We start from the raw sequence: 25121 nt of genomic DNA, 5'->3' as shown, positions 1-25121 counted from the left end.
TAAAAAAATATGAGAATAAATAGAATAGTTATAATTGGTTCAATTATTCAGCAGGGAGTAAGATAATGATGTGTTAATATCTCCTTATCCATATATAGCTATGGATAAAAGAATAAGACATGTTTTTGGTAAAAGTAGAAATGTGCGCATGTGCGATATTTGTGATTATTTTCTGCATACAAAGTCTACCAAAGCCAAGTGCTATTTGTTCAATTTTTAAAGATGCACAGGATGACAAATCTAATGACGTGCATTTTAAAATTGATGACTTTGAAATCAAAAGAACAATTTGTAAAGATACAATTTTCAGTGGAAGACTTCAAAATTTCTATACTTCTAAGAATCATATGAAGGTTCCCTAAAGATACATTTTCTAATTTGCAAAATTTTCTAGTTTGTTTTGTTATAGATCAATGGTTCTCAACCTTTTTAATGCTGCGACCCCCAACCGGTCGTAAGTCGAGGACTACTCAACCGGTCGTAAGTCGAGGACTACTCAACTGGTGCAGCACCGTTTGCAGAATGGGACTTTTGGCGGGCTCAGCAGGGCAGAGACAGCCTGGACAATTCCTATTGGCTTTTGAAAGCCAATAGAATTAGACTCTATTCAAGAGAGTCTATTCTATTGGCTTTCAAAAGCCAATAGAATAAAAGGGAGTAGCACAGCTAAGGAAAAGGGGGAAAAAATGGCAGACTGCGTTGTTTGGCGACCCCCGTCATTCGACCCCAAATGGGGTCCCGAACCACAGGTTGAGAACCACTGTTATAGATGGTCTATCTTTTTCCACCACAAAACCTACATTATTTATCTATTACATGGTCTGCGGAAAATTAAGCCTATATCTATGAAGAGGGAGGAATCTGTTACAGGTGGAAGAGCACTCTTGAACACATTTCCGAGACAAAAAAGCTAAAACAAATTCTATCATTTATTGCTTATTAACACAAGAGTATTAATATTTGGGTTGTGATGAAAAAATATATTAAAATTTTCATCTTATTCATTGCTAAGTGTTCTTATTGAGTATAGTTCTAAATATTTGTTTTCACATCTTAAATATGCTTCTATCAAGTATTATAGCCCTTAAATATAAGGAACATTGATTTGATTTTGATTTTTTGGCATGTAGCATGCAAATTTATTATTAGAATTCCACAATCTCAGATTTTATTTAAAAAAACATTTTAACTGCCATAGTTTGACATTATGTTCAGACAAAATCAATTAGCAGTACTGTTGTCCTATATCACTGAGAACTGGCATTTTGTTAATAATGGTAAGAGGCCTGAAGCCTTCTTGGTTTACTTTTAAGCATTGCCTACCATTGTTTATTATAAATGGAATATCAATTCTCAAATGTTGTAGAATATTTACAATGGATAAAATTGAGTCTAGGTAACTTTTTATATAAAATCATTCTTAGTTCAACAGAACAATTTCTAAAAAGGATACTTAGGACTGTAGGTGTACTATGCATGTTAATTGAGAAGATATATTAAGTTCAATGGAGACTGCTTTCAGGAATAGCAATAGCTATAGCACTATACAATGTCAGCATAATTGCCCCCATCAATCTGGGTCCTCCTTTTACGAACCTCGGAAGGATGGAAGACTGAGTCAACCTTGAGCAGGTCAGGATCGAACTCCTGGCTGTGGGGAGATCTAGCCTGCAATACTGCATTCTAACCACTGCGCCACTACAGCTCTAGGAAAATGTACACACAGTACAGCTTTAAATATTTAGTGAAGTATTTTAAGATTTATGGTTTATGCTGAGACTACAAATTTAGTGTCCTTGGTATAGCAAACTAGGGTATCTAGATTTTCTTTCAGTGGTTAACAAATCAAGGCTATTATATAATATCTACCCATGATATGTGATTTAATTATGGTTCTCTAGTTCATAATCAATTTCCTTCTTGCTCACAGCATAATCCTATCCATTTCTACATAGCCCCGCTGCTTTAAAGTTTCCTGCCAGAAAATTGTCCAAGATTTCAGCCTTAATACGAGGCACATTTCTCTCATTCATATTAGTTGCAATAAACTGATAATTATGTGACTTTTAGCTGGACCCCTGGACCCCAAACATTATAAAAAAATTAAATGTCACTGTATACAAACATGAAACAATATTACCCAAGCATGGGGAAAATAATTGACTGACATCAAATCAAACTTATTTTCAATCACTTGTTACACATGTACAGCAATACAATGAAAACAGTCCACGTTTTATGATTTCTGGTATGATCAAAATATCTGTACATTCACATTATTTTGGGAATGTGGGTAAAATTTTCCTGATCTTTAAGAAATAATTACGGATGGTACCCTTATAAAAACAGTCCAGTGTCTGCAAATACCCTATACATTTCATATTTATTCCATTACAAAAATAAATAAAGAATACTTTGTTTTCCTTGATGAAGTTTTGAAATTGTAACTTCTTATTTGTAGCAAAAAGCTCTGGAACAGGTTTTAGAAACCAAAGTGTTACCACATAAACCTCTGGATTTCCTCATTAAATGGCCAGTGAAATGGTTTGTTCAAAAAGAAATACAATGTTATTGCATTCACCAAAATGTATACAATCAACTCTAAGAAAAGATTCAAAAGTGATGGCATAGGAATATTAAGCCTATATATAATATATGGCAAAATGAAATAACGGAATTCTAGAAGCTTTTGTGGAACCGTGACTGCAAACAAACATACAAAATATACTAAGTTCCAGAAAACAGATTTTGACTTCAGTGCATCTGTGAAACACCAGCCAGCAAATATATAAACTGGAACTAACATGTACTTGACAAGCTCATGTCTCTGAAAGATTTTTCTCCACACATAAAATGTGTAATGTCTGTTATCTGCAAGCAAATACTTATGCGCATAAGTAAATTTCCAGACAAGGAATAAAGAAACAATTGTCAGGATACTATATCGCAGAAAATAGATCCTCACAGAATGGAGAAAACTGATAAGTTTACTGGGTGTCACTATAAGAGGGAAGGAAAAAAAAAGACTAAAAGAAAAAAAGTAAAATAGCTGAGGGAAGTGCAGGCAGGCTTCATGACTGCTCCTGTCCCCAAGAACGATGCCAGCGTTGAGGACAACGAAAGTAGCAAATGCCACCATTACAGTAACGTATGGCCATATCAAGAGAATCAGATTGCTCAAGTTTTTAAATGACGTAAAGTACCCAAGGACAAATCTAACAATCCTGATTGATTCTGAAAAGAGGTTTTGTGTTGGTAAGTTTTTCTTCTCTTTGCTTTTCAGTAATTTCACTTTCCAGCCTTCACTTAGCTTTTCTGCAACAACACTTCCACCACAGAAGACAGTCCATACAATATTCGTCTGGCGAAACATAACCCCACAAAATCCAAGGAATGCTGAGGTTTTATGATTGCCATAAAGACACATTAAATAGGCAAAGAGGATAAAAAACGTGGAGCCTGTATCAGTATAGTAAAGGAATGTAAAAAAATAAAGAGTTGGAAATATTGCTAGTGTCAAGGTTGACAGGATTCTCTGGAATCCAGAGGCAGCCTAAAAGTGGAGGAAAAACAAGAAAAAGAATCAGAGCTATTGTTTCTAATAAAAATTAAAAACAACATGGGCAAATTCACGAGGAACTTAAAATAGAAATAACAAGATAAAAACATTGGCATTAAACCATAGCTCACCACGTTAAAGTTGTTAGAAATTCATCTCCTAAAAATGTGTTGTCCAATTAATGAAATTTTCAATAATCATATTACTGCATTTCATTAATTATGTTTGCCCATGAGCAAAAACATTTATAGTCAAATTTGTTCTATCATTCACACATTGACATAGAAGGCATCACTTCAGAAGAAGTGGTTTTATTCCTTTTATATACAAAAAGAGTTCCCTTTACAAGATAAGGCTACCCTTTGCAAATTTTATAATTACCACACACATGCACCAAACACATATTTAAAATAAAACCTTTCACTGAAACACCTGGTATTTGATTATTTGTAGATTTTGTTTAATAATCAGGAATGATTAAGGAATGGAAATAAAGTTGAGGTAAGATAATTATTATTAATAACAAAAGATGCAAAAGCAGCAGGAGCAGAAGAAAATGTATACTGTATGTAGATGTAAAGCAAAGTAGAGGGGGAGAAAAGGTATGTCTATTTTTTGTCCAATCTGGCTTTCAAATTCTGTCCAAATACTCATCACTACCACCACCATCCCAAAAAGAAATGTAAACAATGTCTTTTAAAAGCTCACTTCCCCATCATAAGATAATATAATATCAAAAGACTTAACAGAAAAAAAATCTGTTTTTTTAAATTTTAATAAATTATTACTAATAAGTTTAAACTGATTTTAGATTCTAAATGAGGTAAGACAACTAAAACCACAAAGTTGAGATACCCTGGGAGTGGGAAATAAGTGTGGCTTATTACATAACAATACAGGTAGTCCTCGACTTACAACAGTTCGTTTAGTGACCGTTTGAAGTTACAACAGCACTGAAAAAAGTGACTTGTTCACATTTCTTTTTCACTTTTTCTTATGACTGTTGCAGCATCCCCCTGGTCACGCGATTCACATTTGGATGCTAGGCAGCTGGATCATATTTATGATGGTTGCAGTGTCCCGGGATCATGCGATCATCGTTTGCAAACTTCTGACAAGCAAAGACAATGGAGAAGCCAGATTCACTTAACAACCATGTTGATAATTTAACAACTTCAGTGATTCACTTAACAAATGTGGCAAGAAAAATCGTAAAACGGGGCAAAACTCACTGAACAAATTTCTCACTTAGCAACATAATTTTCGGCTTGACTGTGGCCGTGAGTTGAGGACTACCTGTAAAATAGAGCTGTGAACAACAGATAGTTGCAGGCATAACATTAAGAACAAGTATTTGGCAGGTGTGCAGAAAGAAACAGAAGACTTCAGAATTTTGTCAAATATTAGTCTTGCTTCACGTAGCGTGCAACTGTTTTAAATATTTTAAAAGCTATTGTGTAGAGTGAAACTATTTTGAATACGAGGGCAATTCGAAAATAAGCCTCCGTTTGGCTGTCAATGACAGACACTCACAGATACAGAACTTTTATTATACATATCAGAAAACTACAACATTGATAACCAAATGGAGGTTTATTTCCGAATTGCCCTCGTACAATATTCAGCGCCTACCTTTTTATGGTGTATCCTGCAGAAGAGCAAATATAATAAATAGAAGTTTCCAGTGCTGAAAAGCAGATTAATGAATCGAAGGATCCCTGTAGAGCAGAAGAGACTTTCAGACCACCCGAACAGCCAGGCTGTGGGCTTCAGAATTCCAACTGACAGCAAGTACAAACCAGGCAAAGTGGTGATCATTGGATCCCACTATTGGAAAAAGAAAATAAAAAAATATTACAAATGCATAACCAAAGAAACCCCCACCTATAACTGGAAAAGGAGAATGCAAATTAAATTAAATTAAATTAAAATTTAACTAGGCATTCCTATATAAGAATAAATGGTGTATCTCCTTTGTATGTGTTCCAAAGTAGCCAAATCTAATGTTAGAAGTATTGAGGCTGAGTGTTGCTCCTACTCAGGAGGATCATGAATGTTGAATAACAACAACCAAGCAATTTAGAATTTTTTTTAAAAAAGTGAAACTGTAAGGGGAAGAGCATATCTCCGTGATGGCAAACCTTTTAGAGACCGAGTGCCCAAAAACCGCACCCCCACCCGTCCCCGCTCCGCCGTGCCTGCTGGGCCACCCACCACCTCCATAGCCTGCCACAGATCACCTGGGCAGCCCAGCAGCGCCATGGCAGCCACACCCTGCGCCTATGCCCTGCAGCATCATCTGCGCACGATGGGGCGCAAGGGCAGAGTCTTGTCCCCGCTGCCCGGCTACCATGTCCTTGGCTGCGCTGCTTCGTGTGGGCCGTGCCTGGGGGCGACTCTCTGGGGGGCTGCTGGTGAGGAGGGGGCCGTGGGAGGAGGCGGGGCTGGGGTGACAGTGCGTGTGCCCAAAGAGAGGGCTCCGAGTGCCGCCTCTGGCACGCGTGCCATAGGTTCGCCACCATTGGCATATCTCTTTCTCTACTTTGCTCAACTGGAAATAATCATTTTGAAAAACTATTTAGGAGAACCATTAACAATAAGGGTACAGTAAAACATAATAGCACATTTAGGCAGCGAGTAGGCTTCTTCTGAGCAGAAAATTAATATGGTACTCTGATCCAATACCTTTAACTATACGGGTGACAACATTTAGTAAACCTTATTAGGACAAATACACGTAATCCTCGACTTACGACCACAATTGAGCTCAAGATTTCTGTTGCTAAGGGAGATATTTGTTAACTGAGTTTTTTACCCCATTTTACAACCTTTCTTGCCACAATTGTTAGCGTGAATCATTGCAATTGTGAAGTTACTAGCACGGTTGTTAAGTGAATCTAGCTTCCCCATTGACTTCGATCGTAAAAGGTGATCATATGATCCCAGGGAACTGCAACCACCATAAATAGGAGTCAGTTTTCAAGCATCTGAATGTTGACCATAGCATGACCATGGGGAAGCTGCAACGGTCGTGTGAAAAATGGCCATAAGTCACTTTTTTTCAATGCAGTTGTAATGGTCACTAAATGAACTTGTAAGTCGAGGACTACCTGTAACTGTCATTCCCTGCTTTTCTGAAATAAGTGAGATGGAGGCCTGTAAACACTGTTTCTCTGACAGTTCTTTGGAACTCTCTTTCCTCTGAAGTTTGAAAAGCCCCTGATATATTAGCTTTAGGGAAGTATTTTAAAAAGGACTATTCAAGAGGATTTTTATATTGAAGTACAAGTTATTTATTTTTTGTTGGTTTTTTGGGTTAGAATTTATATCTTTTGATGCTACTTGGTGTTTTCAGTTTTTACTTTTTGACCTGTGACTTTTCATTGAACGTACTCTCAATGTTTTACTTCAGTTTGCTCAATCTAATGATAGGCTAAAATCAAACTATTAAATAAATAAAATTACATTATTGGATTTATTCTAATTCAGAAACAGTGTGCAACTTCTCAGGTTCATCAAAACTCTTCGGTGGACTAGGTGTACAAATAGAAAAGCAGGGCACCTAAAGTTAAAATTGCATAGGTTTATTTAATCAATCCTATCAGAATGGAATCTAGAAGATTAGGAACATTCAAATAAGACGTCACATTATACCTACTGCGATTGTTCATAGGATTAGTGAAATAAACAATAAATGCAAAGAACCTTCTTGGGTTCCTTTCTCAAGACATTATATTTCCACGATTAAAGGCTGCAAAGCATATTTGAAAGATTTTAGGATGGAAGCGCACACAGTATGTTTGACTTATTCACATAATAAATTTCCACAATGGGATAAGCCCAGGCTGAATACTGCAGTTAATTCGTAGTGGGGGGGGGGATTCAAGAGCTAATAGGAATATTTACTAAGATCGCCTGACTAACAAATTTTTAAATCATTTGAATCACTGCAAGGGGAATTTGTACTAAACCATGGGTTTCCAATCTTTCCAGCTTTGCAGACAGGCCATGCAAATGGACCTTCCTGTGTGAGTGCCCGCTGCTTGCACAAATGAAACTGCATGAGTTTGCCTGTCAGTTCTGAACGGGCCACGGCCCGGGGGTTGGGGACCCCTGTACTAGACCACCCATACCCTGTTGGGTCTTCATTTAATTTCCTTACCTAAACAGAGATACAGAATGACCACAGATGGGCAAAAATGCAGTGGGAGCAGGAACGCTTCTGACTTCCTGCCAGTTTGTCCATTGATTTTATGTGTGAGAAGTTGGAAGGAAAAATCAGAATCCTTCCTTCCTTCCTTCCTTCCTTTGAATTATGTAGCAATAATGTAGTCATTATCACTATATGAAGAACCAAAGATCTATCAAAATGGGACAGAGCGAACCCATGTTATTCTTTTATAGGGGAAAGACAATGCTATTGTAAATTTTTAGACTGATGACATATTTTCATTCTTAGCTTTTCAACTGGACTTCTGTTCAAAACATGATTCCCGTAATGAAAAAAAATTACCAACAGTAATCTGTATGATCAATATTTTTAATAAGGTGTTTAAAAATTGTGCTGAGTAATTCAGATATTTTTGTCCGTCTAGTTCCTTTTATTTACATATAAAAACATACATATATAAAACAGAAGTACTAGAACGAAATAGAAAACAAGCTTAGTATAATGGTCAAAAGCACTGAATTAAAACCAGGGGAAAACTACCGGTAGTTCTTCTCCTGCCTTTGGTTCAAAGCCAACTGAGTGAACTTGGGCCAATTGCTCTCTCTCAGCCCTAGGAAGCAGGCAATGACAAACCATTTCTGAAATATTGCCAGGAAAACTGCAGTGTAGGAATTTGTCCAGGCAGTTGTCAGGAGTTAAGACTAACTCCAAAGCAAAAAAAAATAGAGCATCTCCTAGACCAGTGGTTCTCAACCTTTTTAATGCCGCGACCCCCAACCGGTCATAAGTCGAGGACTACTCAACTGGTCTTAAGTCGAGGACTACTCAACTGGTGCAGCACCGTTTTGCAGAATGGGACTTTTGGCAGGCTCAGCAGGGCAGAGACAGCCTGGACAATTCCTATTGGCTTTTAAAAGCCAATAGAATTAGACTCTATTCAAGAGAGTCTATTCTATTGGCTTTCAAAAGCCAATAGAATAAAAGGGAATAGCACAGCTAAGGAAAAGGGGAAAAAAATGGTGGACTGCGTTGTTTGGCGACCCCTGTGAAATGGTCATTCGACCCCAAATGGGGTCCCGATCCACAGGTTGAGAACCACTGTCCTAGACTCTTAGAATTGTTTGTTTAAAAGCAAAGCACAATTTCTATGTAGAGAAAATAAAACAAGAAAATATTTCAGTTCCTTGTTATTTCCCCAAATTCTCCAAACACTTATTATATTAACACAATTTAAAAAAATATCACTTTAATTAATAGTACTAAGAATAATAATAATAGTGGATAGACGGGTCGATATTGACCACTTTGGGGAACCCTGGTCTATTAGAAACGGGAGGAGATTGTGCTCTCCTCGCTCCAAAACATGCCTTTCAGATTTGAAGAACCTCAACTTCCATTAGCCCCTTCCAGCAAAGGCAAGGGTGAGGAAGGATGAGAGTTGTCGTCCAAAAGAATCTGAAGGCAAGAGGCTAGTCCTGTGCAGTCCTTCGTGTAAGCAGAACAGAGAAATGATAGGGGGAAAGGGGGGGGTGTCTATTTTGCAGGATATTAATAAAAGAAAGCAATCCCAAGAAGCCACCTTAGGCTGCCATCGGAGCCTGCAAACCCCTTTTTGCCTCCGCAGTTCGGAGCGGCGCCGGACTCGGGGATCCGCTCGCTCGCCTGCCTACCTGCTGGAACCGACCCGCGCAATAAGCTTGCGCCTGCGGAACGTGGAAGGCCTCGTCCATGTAGGCCGCCCGCTGTTGCCGGTTGAACGCCGAGAAGAGCAGGCAGGAGGCGAGGAAGGTGCAGCTAAAGGCCGCCGAGAAGCAGGAGACCTCGGAGCGCTCCATGGCGCGGCTCCCGTCCGGTTTGGCCCAAGCACTGCGGGGGCCTCGGAGAGGTGGATGGGAGAGCGGACGGGCGGCGCTGCCGGGGACGGGCTTCGGAGAACGAGGGGAGGCCGAGGCGGGCCTCTGCGGCGGAAAGGCCTTCCCGGCGGGAAACTAGTCGGCTGGAGGGAAGGAGGAGCCTCGGCGGGCCGCTGTTCTTGACCCGCATGCAGGTTTGTGGGCCTTGCCCGGCTTGCCCCCCCCCTCAGTCCGGGCTAGGAAAACAGGGCTGGAGGGGGGCTTACTTTGCACCCCTCGTGCAAAATTCTCCTCTTCTTCCCCTTCTTAGGAGTGAACTTCTGCTCTCTTTCTGCGTGTTTCTTGTTAATCAACTATGATTGGGGGTTTGTAATGTTGCCTGGAGAGCACCGTAGGAAAAAAGGTATAAAAATGCTCTTAAGAAAGGATCCAATGCATACCTTGGCCTTCTTTAAACAAAGACCAAACGGGTTAAGAGAAGAGTGGGCTGAGTGCAAGCGTTATTCCCGCCCAAGTCCCGGTTTGTAACATTTTATTAGATTATAGAATAAAGTACAAAAATATAAAAGCAAATAGTAAGACCCAGTGGGGAGAGAAAAGGGAAAGAAGTGAGGGGGAGAAGGGTAAAAGAAGAGAAAACAGATTTCCTCTGTTGCGGTAGAATAAAGCATTAACATCGGACCTGAACTTTTGACTTTTTCCATAATAGTATAAACTAGCCATTTCTATAACAACAAATCAATCTAATCAGTAAAACCCAAAATCAAAGTTTCATTTATTTCCACCTCAAGCACAAAATCCAGTCGATTAGCTCATGTCGATTAGCTTAGAACAGTGGTTCTCAACGTTTTTAATGCCGCGACCCCCAATCGGTCGTAAGTCAAGGACTACTCAACCGGTCATAAGTCAAGGACTACTCAACTGGTGCAGCACCGTTTGCAGAATGGGACTTTTGGCGGGCTCAGCAGGGCAGAGACAGCCTGGACAATTCCTATTGGCTTTTGAAAGCCAATAGAATTAGACTCTATTCAAGAGAGTCAATTCTATTAGCTTTCAAAAGCCAATAGAATAAAAGGGAGTAGCACAGCTAAGGAAAAGGGGGAAAAAAGTGGTGGACTGCGTTGTTTGGCGACCCCCGTGAAATGGTCATTCGACCCCAAATGGGGTCCCGACCCACAGGTTGAGAACCACTGGCTAAGAAGGAGTAAAGTTCAAATAAGAATAATTCAGTAAATAATTAAAATAACTGCCTTTATATAATTTATCATTTTTATTTATTGATTCGATTTTTATCTCACCAACTCAAAAGTGGAGAACCTAAATTATTCTCTGCCCTCCTATTTTCCCCACAACAACAACAACAACCCTCTGAGGTAGGCTGGGCTGAGAGAGAATGACTGGCCCAAAAATCACCCAACTGGCTTTTTATGCCTAAAATGGGAATAGAATTCAAAGGTCTTCTGATTACTAGGCCAGCCCCTTAATAGACTTACAGAGCTGGAAGGGACCTCAGAAGGCCTATCTCAGAGGGTTGTTGTTGTGGGGAAAATAGGAGAATGGAGTATAATTTAGGTTCTCCAACTTGAGCTGGTGGGATAAAAATCAAATAAATAAAAATGATAAATTACCGTATATGCCGGCGTATTAGGCGACCCGGCGTATAAGACGACCCCCGTATTTATCGCCGAGCCGCATTCCTGGAACGCCGTCTTATACGCTGGAAACTACCAGTATTTCCGGCGTATAAGATGACTCGGCGTATAAGACGACCCCCGTCTTTGGCGCCGAGTTTAGCACTTCTGGAAGTCGTCTTATACACCGGCATATACGGTATATATGTTGTATACTTGGTTCGCGTGCGAATGATGAAGACACATGGCGATGCTGAACAAACATTTTATTCTCCTTCTACAACAACCAAGCGAAAGCAAAAGGCTTGCAGGCCTTTTTATATGGCCAAAAGCCCGGACAGTGACAACCAATAGGAACAGAGCGTTTTTGTGCCTTGCGCATGCGCGCAAGGCCAGTGCCACTCTGTCTGGTCCCGGCCAGCTTTTGGAATGCCCGGGACCAATGCAACGTCCCGAGCCTGCTTTTGCAGGCTCAGGACACAACAATATAAATGCAGTATTTTAATTATTACACGGGTGTCAAACTCAATAGAGTCATGATAAAAGTATGGTTGAAAAATATTTACTATTCCATGTAAAGCTGCCTTTACTTCACTGATGATTAATTGTCAAAATCGATGGTGTTCAAGTGGTGCTTGAGTTGTTTTGGGATTGCATCCCAAGACACCTATTACTATTGATACTATCTTTGCTTCCTTTTTGCTTCAGTTGTTCTACGATTTACAGGTCTTTGTATTTTGTTATCTTCTCCAGTTCTTTCTCTTCTGCTTTTTTGCTGAGTCTGGGGTGTTCTGTGGCAAGTGTCTATCAGTTTGAATTCCAAACTTTATCTCTTGTTATTAAAATTATTAATAAAATTTATTTTAGAGAAGGTTAATTTTTTCTCTATTCCTGTTAAATTTAGTTTTCTTTTTTTCTGACTTATTTTTGAAAAAAATATCACTGTTCTTATTAACCATAACCCTAACTCTCACCTAATTTTAGAACTTCCTTCCTTCCTTCCTCATCAACAAAACAATCTTTAAACTTAATATTTTAGAAATAATCTTGAGGGAAGATTTCTTAAATTTAGATAGAACAATGGGTAATTAAGAAACCATGGGATAGATATAGAAAGATATACAGTAAATATTCTCCTGAAAAAAAGTTAGTTAACCAAAAATTAGCAGGATCTGTAGCAAATGTTATGACTAATCAACTTTTTGTGAAATGAAAATGTAAACAGCACATTAAATAACAGTTTTAACTTAATTCGTCTGTGTGATATGAGAACATACTTCGTGTAAGTCAGAATGAAGGGCTTGAAAAGCTATTTTTATAAAGATGCATCTTGTAATTAATTACAGTATTGAGTGTGTTCTATTGTCATTTTGTGTTAAAGACCTTGAAGAAGAAAAAGTCCTTATAGGAACTTTGAGGTATTCCCGTATGTGCATGGAAGCAAAGAATTTTTACATGGTCACTACAGATGAACTCTGGGTACTCAGGCAGTTGTAAAGATTAACTCACCGCAAGTTCACGTTTTTTAAAAATGTTGATAATCCTACTCACATTTTCTTACTTGGTGGCAAAAAATCAGGAGAATAACAAGAATGATCTTTTCTCTATAGAAAAAATATTCTTGAAGCTGTTCCAGTGTAAAAGCCAAGGCTTGTTGGAGAACAAATAATTAATATAAGATCATATTTCTTAAAACCTAATCAATATGGAACATAAACCCACTCAATTTGGTTTAATGTTAATATTGGATAGACCACTAGGCCACACTTCATAGGAATCTAGGATAGATCTGATCCCTTCTAGTCATCTCACAGAATTAATCTTTAAACTTCATTTCCAACCATAACTTTTAAATGTTTATAAATGTTCTAGGTTTGAAAGAGCTTACTGTTCTGGTACAAGATGCAGTGCTTAAGACATCGGTTAGAATTATTTCCTGACTGTCTTGTGACTCTTATCCTATTTAATGGTGTGAAAAATGCTGCTACTCTGCGGAAGAAAGCAATGGAAGGTGCTATTGATGGAGCATTAATTAATCCTTCAATGGTAAGCAACTTGTCTCCATTGTACATATTCAGTAGCATGTTCAAAATTAATTAGGTCACATTCTGTCTGTAAAAAAAATTCAGTGAATAGAAACTTTTAACAAGATAAATAATTTTCACCTGAATTTTTAAAATGCCTGCCCAAACTTCTGGAACATGATTTCTAGTGATTTTTTTCCCCCTTCCTGACCCTATTTCTCTGAGAAGTATTTTGTTAAAGTTCTTTTAAACATAATAGCATTATTTATTCCCCTGAAAGCTAAATTATAAATATTAAGACAACTGATGGGTGCCTTATCTTTCCATGGGTAAAAATGTGATGCATGGTTTAAATTTTAATATAAATACAGAGTTAGTCTAAATGTACTCTTCCATTACAGTACTATTCCATTCCATATCTGTAAGTAAGGTGATTGCTTTCCTAAAGTTTTTTTTCTGGAACTGATACAGCAGTTGAAAACTTCATTATGTTTTCTCTGGCAGGTTGTTGATCCTTTTCAGATACTAGTAGCAGCAAATAAAGCTGTTCATCTCTACAAAAGTGGCAAAATGAAGACAAGAACACTTAATGCTGAAATCATATTCAACCTTTCACCGAATAATAATGTGAGTCATTTATAACTAGGGCTGAGATATTGCAGACCCTCTGCTTTATTTCATGCAGTTTCAAACTCTGTAGACATATTAACTCTATTCTTTGAGCTATCATTTCGCTTCTGCTTTGGGTTGGTGTACTGTCAGGAAAAAAAGTGAAAGAAATGTTGGATTATAGTGAGAAAGGAAGAGAAAAAAAGTACTGTAATCCCAATACAAGAAGCTTCACCTACTATTGGGTTTTGTTTTGTTTTTGCTAGCCCTCAATCTGAGCTCCCCATTTTACTGGAAACCAACCATAAGCAAAGCAGAAGAGCTGTGGTGGCCCAGTGGTTAGAATGCAGTATTGCAGGCAGACTCTGCCCACTGCTAGGAGTTCAATCTTGATTGGCTCAAGTCTTCCATCTTTTCTGAGATCAGTAAAATGGGGAGCCAGATTATTGGGGGCAATAATGCTGATTCTATAAACCATTTAGAGAGTACTGTAAAGCACTATGAAGCAGTATATAAGTCTTAAGTGCTATTGCTATAACATACCCCCCAAAAATGTTAGCCATTAATTTGTACAATGCTTTAAATCACCTTTTCTCAGTGAAATATATATAAATAGAAATATTATATATAAATTGGCTTATCCATGAAGAAAATTAATCAAAAGATTTGGGATTATTATCCATCACTTAACTATTTTCTACTTTTCTGTTGAAAATATAGTGTGTGTGATTAGAGATAAACACTATTCAGTATTACAAATGAAACTTAATTAAGTTTATATATCTTTGGTGCCCTTGGGAATTTCCCCTTGTTTCATCTCTCTATTCCTGTGCCAGAAAAATTGGAGGACAGTGTTTTGAATCTTCTGCCTGATGTTTCATGTGCAACCCAGCATGCTGGCGGGAGAATTCTGGGTGTTGATGTCCAGATGTTTTCAAACTGCCATGGTTAAGAAACACTGCTATAGCTGTTACAACAGAAATAGACCTGACCTATGTAACTTTGGTTTCTTAGTCTGGTCCACCTTGTTGAGCTGACAGGATTTTTTATTAGTATTCTGATATCAGGAGAAAAGTGGGTGACCAAAGTTATATTTTCACAGCAAGCAGATAGAAACCCAATAGCATTCTGGGTCATTTGGGGTTTCCAATGTCAAAGTGCTCCAAAGGGAATTCACCCCATGATAAAATTCTTTCGACACATTTTTTTTATTTAAAAATGGGTGAAGGGATATTAAACTGTTTACAAACAATATTCCAATGCTGACTAAAAGTGTTGAGCTGAAAGAAGGAAATATTAAATACCTTATTTTCATGTAAATGAGAATAATAAACGAATAAGTAGATCATTGGATCTTCTAAATGGGAAAGGGTTTTTTTTGAAATAATGTCTAGAGATTGTTAGGTATGACTAATACAAACCTATATTCTCCTTTAATATTAGATTACAGATGCCTTCAAAAAATTTGGCATTTCTGATACCGACTCTGCAGTACTCATAGTTTTGATCGAACACGGAGAGAAAACTGTGAATCTGAACAATCTAATAAGTCAAGTAGACGGCCAGCAAGTTTCCATAGCTGATCTCTCTGAAATAAGTGACATACAGAAAATTAAGAAGGTTTGTTTCAGCTTCTCTAAGAAGATATAGTAAATAAGAGCATTTTAATAAATTAAAACATTGAAGTTTCAGTGTAGTATAACAGGTAGGGTAATTTTCTCTCAAATATCGATGTATAAGATTGCAACCATATTCAAAAGTGTTTAATCATTCACATGCATACCCCCCCCCCCCGCCAATCAGGATTTTTTTGGGTTGCCTGGAAATCTAAATGTGAATGTAGTTAAACCTTTTCCTAACTTCCAGCTATGTATTTGGAGAGTAGCAGAAGGAGGAAGACTGACGTAATAATAAAAATATAAATGTCATAACACAGCCTATAAACTAGGGGTAAGCAACTTGTAGGCTGTAAGTGTGTTTGGAATTGTCATGTCTCCTGTGCTGCTGAAATTCAGTGGAACATATTAGTCCACTGAACTGTGTTTCTGGCTTCTTTCTGCACTTCTACATTTTAAGGAGAGGTTTCTTGAGATACTTTCTTTTTTCTCTCCATGGCTACTGCGTCAGTATCCCTTTCAGTGCAACTCTGAAGTGTAAACCTGGTCTCTAGGCGTTGAGTAAATGATCCCCTCGCTTCAAACCATTTTAAACAAACAAACAAACAAAAATTTTGTAGAATCCTGCTGTCTCTTGAGAAAGTCACCATTCTATTATCTTTGCAGGTATACAAGTTGACTCCACAAGAAGAAAAAATTGGCACCCTACTAGATGGCATCATTTGCAGAATGGCAACAAAAGAAATATGACTGCATTAGACTGATGGCAGTTTATTTTGAAAGAAATGTTATTTTAAATTTTTTCCTCCCTTGTTATACCAGTATTAGATGTGTTTTAGAATCTCTGGTTTGGTTTGAAGCACAATTTTATTACATGAAGCAGAATGATGCAGCTTTTTAAAGTGCTCTGCTGCCAGTAATTAAATGGTTGTCAGTTTTAAATACTGAAATTTAAAAGTGCAGAATTCTGAAGCCATTTCCCTGCTTTACATGTCACCTTGATTCTTTGACTCAAAGTCTCAATTTTTTTTTATTTTTTATTTTTATTGTTTGGAAATACAGAGCAATGAATAAAATTGCAACAAATTGTCAGTAGAATTCTTTGACAATGAAAAAAATGGAAACTTTAGATAATTCTGTACTGATTCCCTGCTTTCATTTCATTTCAGTCTAAGGAAAGTCTTATAGAAATCATACTCCTGTTCCAAAAGGGGGCTCTTTCCATATGATAAAATTGAGAGTTAATCTGAGTTCTCCAGGACATTGATTCTGCTTCTTTGTAGCATCTCTACAGCCATGTTTATAACAATGGGATGTACTAGTCATTTGTTTTCATAGGTACTGTTAAGTTTCTTCCATCTCACTCTATTCTCCTGCCCCTTGGCCAAACTTTGTATCTTGAGGTTATCATCTTTTCTTTGATTAGACGGACCCAATACAGATAAATTCTGCTTTGCTGTAACCCTAGTTTTCTTTTTTCTATAGTCTTATCGCAGCTGTTCCACCTTCCGGTTTCAACCAAGCATAACTGCTATAGCACGGCCATGTTACCAAATCATAACTCATTCCGCTTTCTTTTTCCCTTTGGGGAAGCCTTTTGTGGTTGTTTTTGTTGCACCTTTGAATTAAAAAAATGCTTGTTATTTTTGTTGGGTGGTCATGGAAGTGTACTTCTTCCTAATCTTTCTGAACATCACCCACAGCTGGTTTCTTCTTGTTAGTAAGCTAGAAAATACAGGTTGCACCAGACTGATACCTATAGTGCACCAATGGAATAGGGCCAAGATCATAATTAGGAAGATTTCTCCCTTAATCTTGGATCTGAATTGTCCTAATCTAGTTTTTCTCAATTTGATACCCTCTGTTTGTCTTTGAAATACAACTGCAATGGTCATATTGGCTGGAAATTCTGCAGGTTGTAGGGTCAATACATTGATTATGCTAATGCTAGGTTGGGAAAGCCTGTCAGCTTTAATCTTTGAACATGGAGCACTTTATTCCAAATCTTACTTTTTTATTTTGGGCATGATAAAGTTCTATAATTCATCCTGCAAAACCTAAAGTGTGTTGAATTTTCTTTATTGCTTAGGGATGTTTGAAAAGCTGAGAACAATATGTATGTGATTGCCATGAAATCTGAAACATAAGCCACTTGTTGAAAAACAAATAAAAAAGGATTAGCACAAAATACATTTGTGTATTACCCAGCTTTCCAATAGTGAATTTGAACTTGTGTCTCCATAGTTCTAGCCTAACCTTACAACTGCTTTAATATTATGATATTTGCAAAATTTTCTTATGAAGGATTAGGCAACATGAAATAGCAAAAGTTTGGTTTTACAGGTTTTTTTTAGACAAGTTACCTTTTAAAAAGCTTGTTGAGCAAGAAAGAATGATAACTAGAAATGGATGAGAAAAGGATATAGAGCTTTGAACAGAGCTCAGCCTTGGTAGCACGTATTTATCATGGAAAATTAAAGATTTGTTTTCATTGCCTGACAAAAGAAATGGCACATGGAATATATCATTCGTCTGCTGGCTGAAATTAAGATGCTATTTTTGGTAACTAACTGGTGGTGAGCAGGTACATTTAAATCATATCCTTTTTTGAACATAAATGAAAAATGGCTTGAGTCCAGTTAACAAACTAATGTGTTGTAACTTTTGGAATGCTTCATCTATTTTACCCTCAGAGGTGGAATACATTAAGAGATGAACTGAACCTGAATGATTTTTTAAAAAACTTTAGAATGATAGTCCAGCTTGTGTGTTGGTAAAAAATCTTGAGAGTCGGGCAGAAATCTGCAGCTTCTAGTATGAAATAGTAGTTAAGGCAGCCTTTCTCTGCCTTTTAATATTGAAATATAAATGTTCAGGTCTCAGGGAATCCCTGCATAAAAACCACACACAAAAGAAATCCCTTCACAATTCAATTTGCTTCTGAACCTCCATACTTTATAATATTTATAGCAGCAGCAAAGCAACAGTCTAGCAGCTGAGTTACACTAAGTAAAAATTCCCATCATTTTAGATGTTTTAGGAGGTGAAACGAGTTTTTGAAGCATCTACAAAGTGGATAGCACCCATTTGGTACCTCTTGGCTCTGCATACCTTGGAGGCCAAATTAATAATAGAGCATCTCTGAGGGAGATGGGTGGTGAAAAATTTATAACTAACAGGAAATCAGCTAATATTTTCCAATTCATACAGTCTTGGAGGTCATAACTATAAACTATTTTGTTGGCCACAAACTACAGTTGACTTGAAAGGCCAAATTACAAACTAAGCTTAATTTAATTTAGATTTGAGTTAAGTACTTCTAATTAATTTAATTAAAACCCACTGAACCATTTTCTTCAGCTATAAATTCATGACAACTTTTGGAGATCTCATTCTAGGCTGGGGAGGGGAGGCTGCAAAAGCTAAAATTTCAGGCCATGGTTTCTAGTGTAAAGGAAAGCTTGTGGTTGGTAAAGCTACAAACTGTTTAAATCGAACTTCCCCAATCCAGTGTTCCCAGATGTGTTAGACACAGCTTTCTGTTATTTCTTAGCAGAAAGTAAGAACTATTCCTAGGGTTATAGGGCTGATGGTCAGAAACTCTTTTTCCAGGGCAATAAAAAATGTAAGAAAAATCAGGTGGAAGTTGCTGATAACTAGACGTTATTTAAAAATAAGGAACAGCTTTCTGACAGTAAAAATTTACAATATGGAACAGTGTGCCTACGGAGGTTGTAGGTTCTCTATTTTTGGAAGTTTATAAGAGATGGGACATTTTTCTGCATACTTTATTGCAGAGGGTCAGATCATATCAGTGTTTCTTAAACTTGGCAACTCTTAAGAAGTGTAAAATTCTAGGAATTGAACACTACACATCTTAAAAATAATAAAGCTCAGAAACCCTGGGCTACATGAACATTGTAGACCTTTCAACTCTACAGTTCTATGATTTTAGGAAAACTGAATGTTAAACTTACTGGTAACAACCACCCCTAACTTGGCATGTTCTGTCAGCCTGCATATTGACCATATTAACTGGATAATGAGGTTCATAATTTTATCTTCAGTAGGTCCTGCAATTTAGGAAGTCTGGTGTCATGTGTTATTGGCCTCTGTGAATAAATCTTGGGCAATAAATGGTAATCCTCTAGAAAAGAAACAATACTACAATAATCACATACTTAAAGATAACATTTACCATAGGAACTCAGACAATTTTTCTAATGCTAATTAATTGACCTTTCCAATCCCTCAGTTTTATAGGCAAGTGTTACATTCACTTTAAGATAAAAGGGAGAGGACAAGAATTTTCTAAATGCCAATGGTTAGGTAAATGGCAGGACTCCTGGAGTTCTTTCCCATATTAGTTGAAGAAACCCAAAAATGTCACTGCAGCTTCTTTCTGCTTCCTAATGCCCTCCAGATAATGTGGACTACAGTACTATCTTTGTTTTCTTTAATCAGGATGGCCATTTGCCATGATGGCCAATAATTGCATGAGTTAAAGATTAGCATTACTGAACCTCAGTTTTCTGAGGTAAAAATCATGCTACACATTTAGCTTTAAATGAAATAACATAAACCGCTATACAGGGGTTCAAATTCCAGTTATGCAGTTTTCTATTGACATTAAATAGTATGGAGAAAGATCCCAGCATTATTTTTAATTACCCATTTTTTTTGAATAACTGAATTTAACCTTAGAGGGCATAGTCTAATTAATTCAGAGTTAAATCCCAGAGTATAACGAGAGTTATAATCAGTAAAGCCTGTACAGGATGCATTTTATTGAATATTGAATTGGATCTACCACCTGCATAGTCAACCTACCACCTCAATTCTTTCCTAATGATCGTGTCCATACTTTGGTGCCTGAAATGCGATTTAAGACCATTGATGATGTTGAAAGACATCTCCAGATCATCAACATTACTGACAAAACTGTTTTGAATATGGCTATTTAATAGTTAATTTTAGAGTACTGTATACATTAATATTACTTATATCAAAACAATCTTTTACATTATTTTTTTCTTACATTTAAGAAAGTTGAGAAAATAGTATAAACCCAGTAATTTTATTCCTGATTTGAAAAAAAAAATTGCCGCTTAAAAATACTACCTTTGTTATTGTCTTCAACAGGGTCTTGAGTTTTTGAGTCTCAAGAGAAAAAAAGAAAGAAAAAAGATTAAGCTCAGTTATCTTTCCTTGTCCATACTCCCCAGACTGCAATAAGAATAACCATGACAATCAGTATGTAGAGCATGCAGACTGTTATTTGCTCATTTTCACACCAGTGTTTGCAGTTAAAAGAATTGTGCCAGTTCTTTCCAGGGTATGCTGATGGTTTAGGCCGATGAGCACGAAGACAGTGAATTCTGCCAAAATAAAAACACTGAGCATTAGCAATTTCCTTCCCTGCCATCTCTCCTAAAGGACGCTTGATGAACATCAAAATGAACAGGATTAGGATTAGTCCCTAGAGTTAGCAAGAGTCAGGATTGTCTGGAAAACACACCCACAAAAACAACCAGGAAATCTACAATCTTAAAACACAAAGTGTCAAATATTTGGTGCCTATATGCACTATGGTTTTTTTTTGAAATACAGGTATTGTTGCTTTACAAGAAAACCAACTGTTCATTCTCCGATCAGCATTTAATTTGAATTTCAAATTGTTGACAAAATTGATGAGCAGACTGGATACATGCAGCTCAATTCTAAACATGGAAATTTAACTGGAAATAAATCCCACTGAATTCAGTAAAACTTGAAGGAAAATAAGTATATATAACATTGTGGTCTGAATCCTGCTCTATTCGTGTTTTTTTTTTAATTTTACAAACAGAGAGAAAAAAGGGAGAGAAAGCAACAAAAAAAAAAACTTGGAAGCATAAGTCCCATTGAAATCAAAAAAAGAAAAAAAATCTTATGAATATGTTTCATTAATTTCACTTTGAGTTTAGGTGATTAATGTATTTTGAGCAGTGATCTAAGAGTAGTTCTAATTATCTTGGAAACAGAATTGGAATAGCTGTTTATAATGGACTTGTATTGGTTTTATCATAGTAATAGCACCATCTATCCAACTTGGCCATCCTAATAATGAAGTCCTGGTTAGTGCATAGATAGGAACTCACCAGATACATTATACAGTACTGAGAAACTAAATATGTAACTTGAAAGAAGGTAAACTAGTTCTGTCTTACTGCCAAGAAAACACTGAGCTAAATGATAGAATCATGATATAACTCTTGTACTGCAATAATATTCAATTGATTTTATAATTTTTTTAAAAAATGATAGTTAATAATGGCATGCAGCAGGACCAATTCTGGACTGGAGGAGAATGTCATGTGCTGCAGTCCTAAATATCCTTATCTCTATACCAGTGGTTCTCAACCTGTGGGTCGGGACCCCATTTGGGGTCGAATGACCATTTCACGGGGGTCCCCAAACCATGCTGTCCGCCATTTTTTTCCCTTTTCCCTAGCTGTCCTACTCCCTCTTATTGGTGGCCACACCCACTTGGGGGTCACCACAACATGGGGAACTGTATTATGGGGTCACGGCATTAGAAAGGTTGAGAATCACTGCTCTATACCACATCTTTTAATTTCTTTGTACAGTACAACCTCTTTATGAATAAGAGCATCTGAAAACCAGATCCGCTAGAAATCAACTCCTTTCCTCAACTGTTTAAATAGATATGGGCACACCACATTAACAATGTGAAAATTTTACATCAGCTACAATAGACATTTGGTTTTAAAATAAAACATTGCATGCAAATAAATGTAATAGAATTTCCACTTAAAATAGCAGGCTCAGAAAAAATGAAAGTATAAAAAATCTTTAACTCTATTTTCCTGTTTCCATCAAATTCTGGCCTTCCAGTTGTTATTAGCTACAGAAGAATCTGGTAATCCATCCAACACCCTCAATTCCTTCTGCTTCTGTGTTCTCAAATCTCCATGGTTCACAGCCTATTCTTCCACAGTCTAATCTTCCAGTAAATGTCATGGCAAAGCTTTCAACAATTCTGTATTTCTAAAGACAGCTCCTTATGAGAGTCTCTAAAACTCATCTGTAAAGAATGGAATTGCTTCCTGCTTTCAGATTATGAACCCAGGTCACTTACCTCCTAGAAACGTTCATTTCTTTCTTGATGGCTTTTGTGCCTTTTTTCTCCAAAGCCAAGGACCTATTAATTGATGAAACTACTAGCAAAAAAGCTGTTTTGCGCAACTAAATAGTATTAAATGCCAGGAAATGCAATGAATCTGTTGCAGGTCATGATTACACTCACGTTCTCTTTCCTTACTGGCTATTCAGTCTTTATAAACAGAAGCTGCTAAATCTATTCATTTCCAAAAGTGGAATAGTAGAAGTCGTCCTCCCTACTTACAGTATATCATGTGTGTCTTCAAAAGGAATAGAGCAGGAGGGTGGGGATGGGGGCAGAATAAGGGACACAAGCTTGACTGAAGCAGACACCATTCTGTTCAAGCGTTCGCATTTGTAGATTTGAAGAAACAAATCGTTCCTGCTTATCTCAAGGACTCCCAGATGAAGTCCTGGGTGGAAAGTTTCCGTCCCATAAATTACTTCAAGTTAGTTTTAAATTAATGCCCAGTAAGGACACCAAGCATACACTTCACTATCACTTTTAGGATTTCTTGTGTGGGAAGAATCCAGAGAAAGAAATATTTTGGGAAATATTAAAAAGCAGAATATATTTCCCCAAAGGAATAATGGAGAAGATCTTTAAAAAGGCAGAAACTCCCCACCCCCAACCAGAATAACTCAGCAGAAATCAGCTTTTAGAAATGCAAATATAATAATCCTTTCAGAATTTCCACCTAGAGAGATTAGGAAGATAAAGACCCTTAAAATCTACATACCCTACCCAAACTCTAAGACAGGACATAATAGGATTAACCCATGTTCTGGACCATCAGTTAGATAGATCTGTATGTTAGAATGTTTGGCATTTATTGGGTTAAGCGCTGTCTCCTTAAGGGATGGCTTATGAGTAATGTAGTTTAGCTATTCAGTCAGCTATCATGTTAGCAGGTCAGTAGGAGGAGCTACTAATCTCATCACAGGATATCCTGGCTACATGCCAGTTTGGAATGTTCTTTGTCTGAGATAAGCATGGGACCACTGCAGGACTCAGATGGTCCCATTCCATGCTAGAAGTTGGTATGGAGGAATTATTGATTTCTTATCTATAAGAAAATCTATAAGGATGAACAGATGTACAATATCCAGAAGAAACAAACATAACTGCAAGTATTTCCGAATAAATGTCTGTTTTACAATCATCTTTATTGAGTTACCTGTATGATCTGGAATTGCAAAGCATCTTAGTTCTGGATCAGAATAACCCACCAATATCAAAAGAGCACACTCACTCAGGTCAAAGTACATGACACAGGAAATACAAAGCCTCAAACAGAAACGGGAAACAACCTCAAGAGCCAAAGAAGATATAAAAGCCCCCCATTCTGGTCCATGTGGTCACTTTTTTCCAGAGCCATCTTTCTGTCTAGCTCTCCTCTTCAATAAACTATAACCTTATTTCTAAAGCAGTCTCCATGTTGTTTATTCCCAGCTTGGACTGATGAAGATTTTTCTTTCAACAGTTGCATCTGGATGAAAGAAAATATATGCACCCTAGAATATAAAGATTGTGTTATAGCTCAAGTCTCCAATATTATTTCTCCCTGAGGTTGATGGGCTATTTGCTGTAGGGTCATTTGCTATAAAAATGCAAGGTTATGGCATGAACTCAGAAGGAAGGAGATGTGTATTTGCAAGGCCCACATAACAAAGATAAAGGAAAGGAGATTGGGGACAGGTGGGGCTCCTTTCAATTGAGAAAACAGCTGACTGTCATACAAGATATATTGCTAAAATAAAGAATAGGGCTAAGACAGAGTCAATAGAAGACTTGCTAAAATTCTTCTTGGATGCCTATTAGTTAACTTTTAGAAATAGGGCTGAAATAGAGCTGAAGGATCCTGTAACTGGACAAAAGGAAATTGTTTAGCCTAACTATTGCTATCTTGCTTCTGCAATCAGTGTTTGTGTCCTACAAATTTCATGCAAGCATGGGAAACATGTACACGGATGAGATGTACTGAAGGAGGAAATAAGGGAGTGCACAGGAATGATTGATGTCTTCTTTATAATGTAATGACTCTGTTGTCTGATTTCCATTGGCTAACAAAATTTATAAAGCAATGCTACTAACTTTCTAAGTATGGCACTTCTGAACACAATGCTGCCAGTGTTCAGATTGTGTTCCCACCCAGAACGTATTTCGATTGAAAATAAAGTGCTGTATTTTTAAGAAGCCTCTGCTTGAGTTTTCATGATTGGATTTTTTAATGTTTTCTCAAGTTTTGCCAAGGGCCAGTGACCTTATGGAGTCAATAGAATACTTGTTAAATAACTTTTGAAATGTTTATTAGTTAAGACTTAGAAATAGGGATGACATACATAGAGTGAATAGAGGACCCTTTAGATAATTTTCAGAATGTCTATTAGACAATGTTTCTATATCCCACCTTGAAAAACTGTATAAAAGCTTGTTGAATCCTTTGTTCTGGGTTGTGGTATTTTGCTGGTTGGGATCCCCTTTTGCTGAAGC

The 25121-nt window shown here is 37.2% G+C and overlaps 2 protein-coding genes across 3 annotated transcripts; one reads left to right on the top strand and one right to left on the bottom strand.

Moving 5' to 3' along the window:
- Positions 1–911: 911 nt before the first annotated feature.
- On the bottom strand, positions 912–9603 carry LOC120307057 (dol-P-Glc:Glc(2)Man(9)GlcNAc(2)-PP-Dol alpha-1,2-glucosyltransferase-like). Its single transcript, XM_039341286.1, has 3 exons — positions 9401–9603; positions 5192–5386; positions 912–3553 (listed from the first exon to the last, which is right to left on the bottom strand). The coding sequence occupies exons 1-3, from the start codon at positions 9563–9565 to the stop codon at positions 2498–2500; spliced, it is 1416 nt and encodes a 471-aa protein (XP_039197220.1). The 5' UTR covers positions 9566–9603; the 3' UTR covers positions 912–2497.
- TPRKB (TP53RK binding protein) lies at positions 9591–17651 on the top strand. Of its 2 annotated transcripts, XM_039341288.1 has the most exons (6): positions 9591–9777; positions 9894–9986; positions 13087–13260; positions 13743–13865; positions 15291–15467; positions 16130–17651. In XM_039341288.1, the coding sequence occupies exons 3-6, from the start codon at positions 13117–13119 to the stop codon at positions 16211–16213; spliced, it is 528 nt and encodes a 175-aa protein (XP_039197222.1). In that variant the 5' UTR covers positions 9591–9777; positions 9894–9986; positions 13087–13116; the 3' UTR covers positions 16214–17651. The 2 variants fall into 2 exon arrangements, with proteins under 2 accessions (XP_039197222.1, XP_039197221.1); XM_039341287.1 differs by lacking the exon at positions 9894–9986 and having other exon boundaries at positions 9594–9777.
- The last annotated feature ends 7470 nt before the right edge of the window (positions 17652–25121 follow it).

The sequence above is a fragment of the Crotalus tigris genome, unplaced genomic scaffold (assembly GCF_016545835.1).
Source record: "Crotalus tigris isolate CLP2741 ecotype Arizona unplaced genomic scaffold, ASM1654583v1 scf7180000017764.6130737, whole genome shotgun sequence".
NCBI classification, from domain to species: Eukaryota; Metazoa; Chordata; class Lepidosauria; order Squamata; family Viperidae; genus Crotalus; species Crotalus tigris.
The sequence above is the reverse complement of the archived record's forward strand: the minus strand, read 5'-3'. Positions and strand labels throughout refer to the sequence as shown.

What these genes read in the sequence shown, in the direction of transcription:
- LOC120307057 (XM_039341286.1), bottom strand. Translation starts at nt 9,565, where the DNA reads ATGGAGCGCTCCGAGGTCTCCTGCTTCTCGGCGGCCTTTAGCTGCACC. An exon ending in GCGCGGGTCGGTTCCAGCAG is followed by an intron (nt 5,387 to 9,400) that starts GTAGGCAGGCGA and finishes TTTTTCCAATAG; the next exon opens with TGGGATCCAATGATCACCAC. An exon ending in GCAGGATACACCATAAAAAG is followed by an intron (nt 3,554 to 5,191) that starts GTAGGCGCTGAA and finishes CTCCACTTTTAG; the next exon opens with GCTGCCTCTGGATTCCAGAG.
- TPRKB (XM_039341288.1), top strand. Translation starts at nt 13,117, where the DNA reads ATGCAGTGCTTAAGACATCGGTTAGAATTATTTCCTGACTGTCTTGTG. An exon ending in CATTAATTAATCCTTCAATG is followed by an intron (nt 13,261 to 13,742) that starts GTAAGCAACTTG and finishes TTTCTCTGGCAG; the next exon opens with GTTGTTGATCCTTTTCAGAT. An exon ending in ACCTTTCACCGAATAATAAT is followed by an intron (nt 13,866 to 15,290) that starts GTGAGTCATTTA and finishes CTTTAATATTAG; the next exon opens with ATTACAGATGCCTTCAAAAA.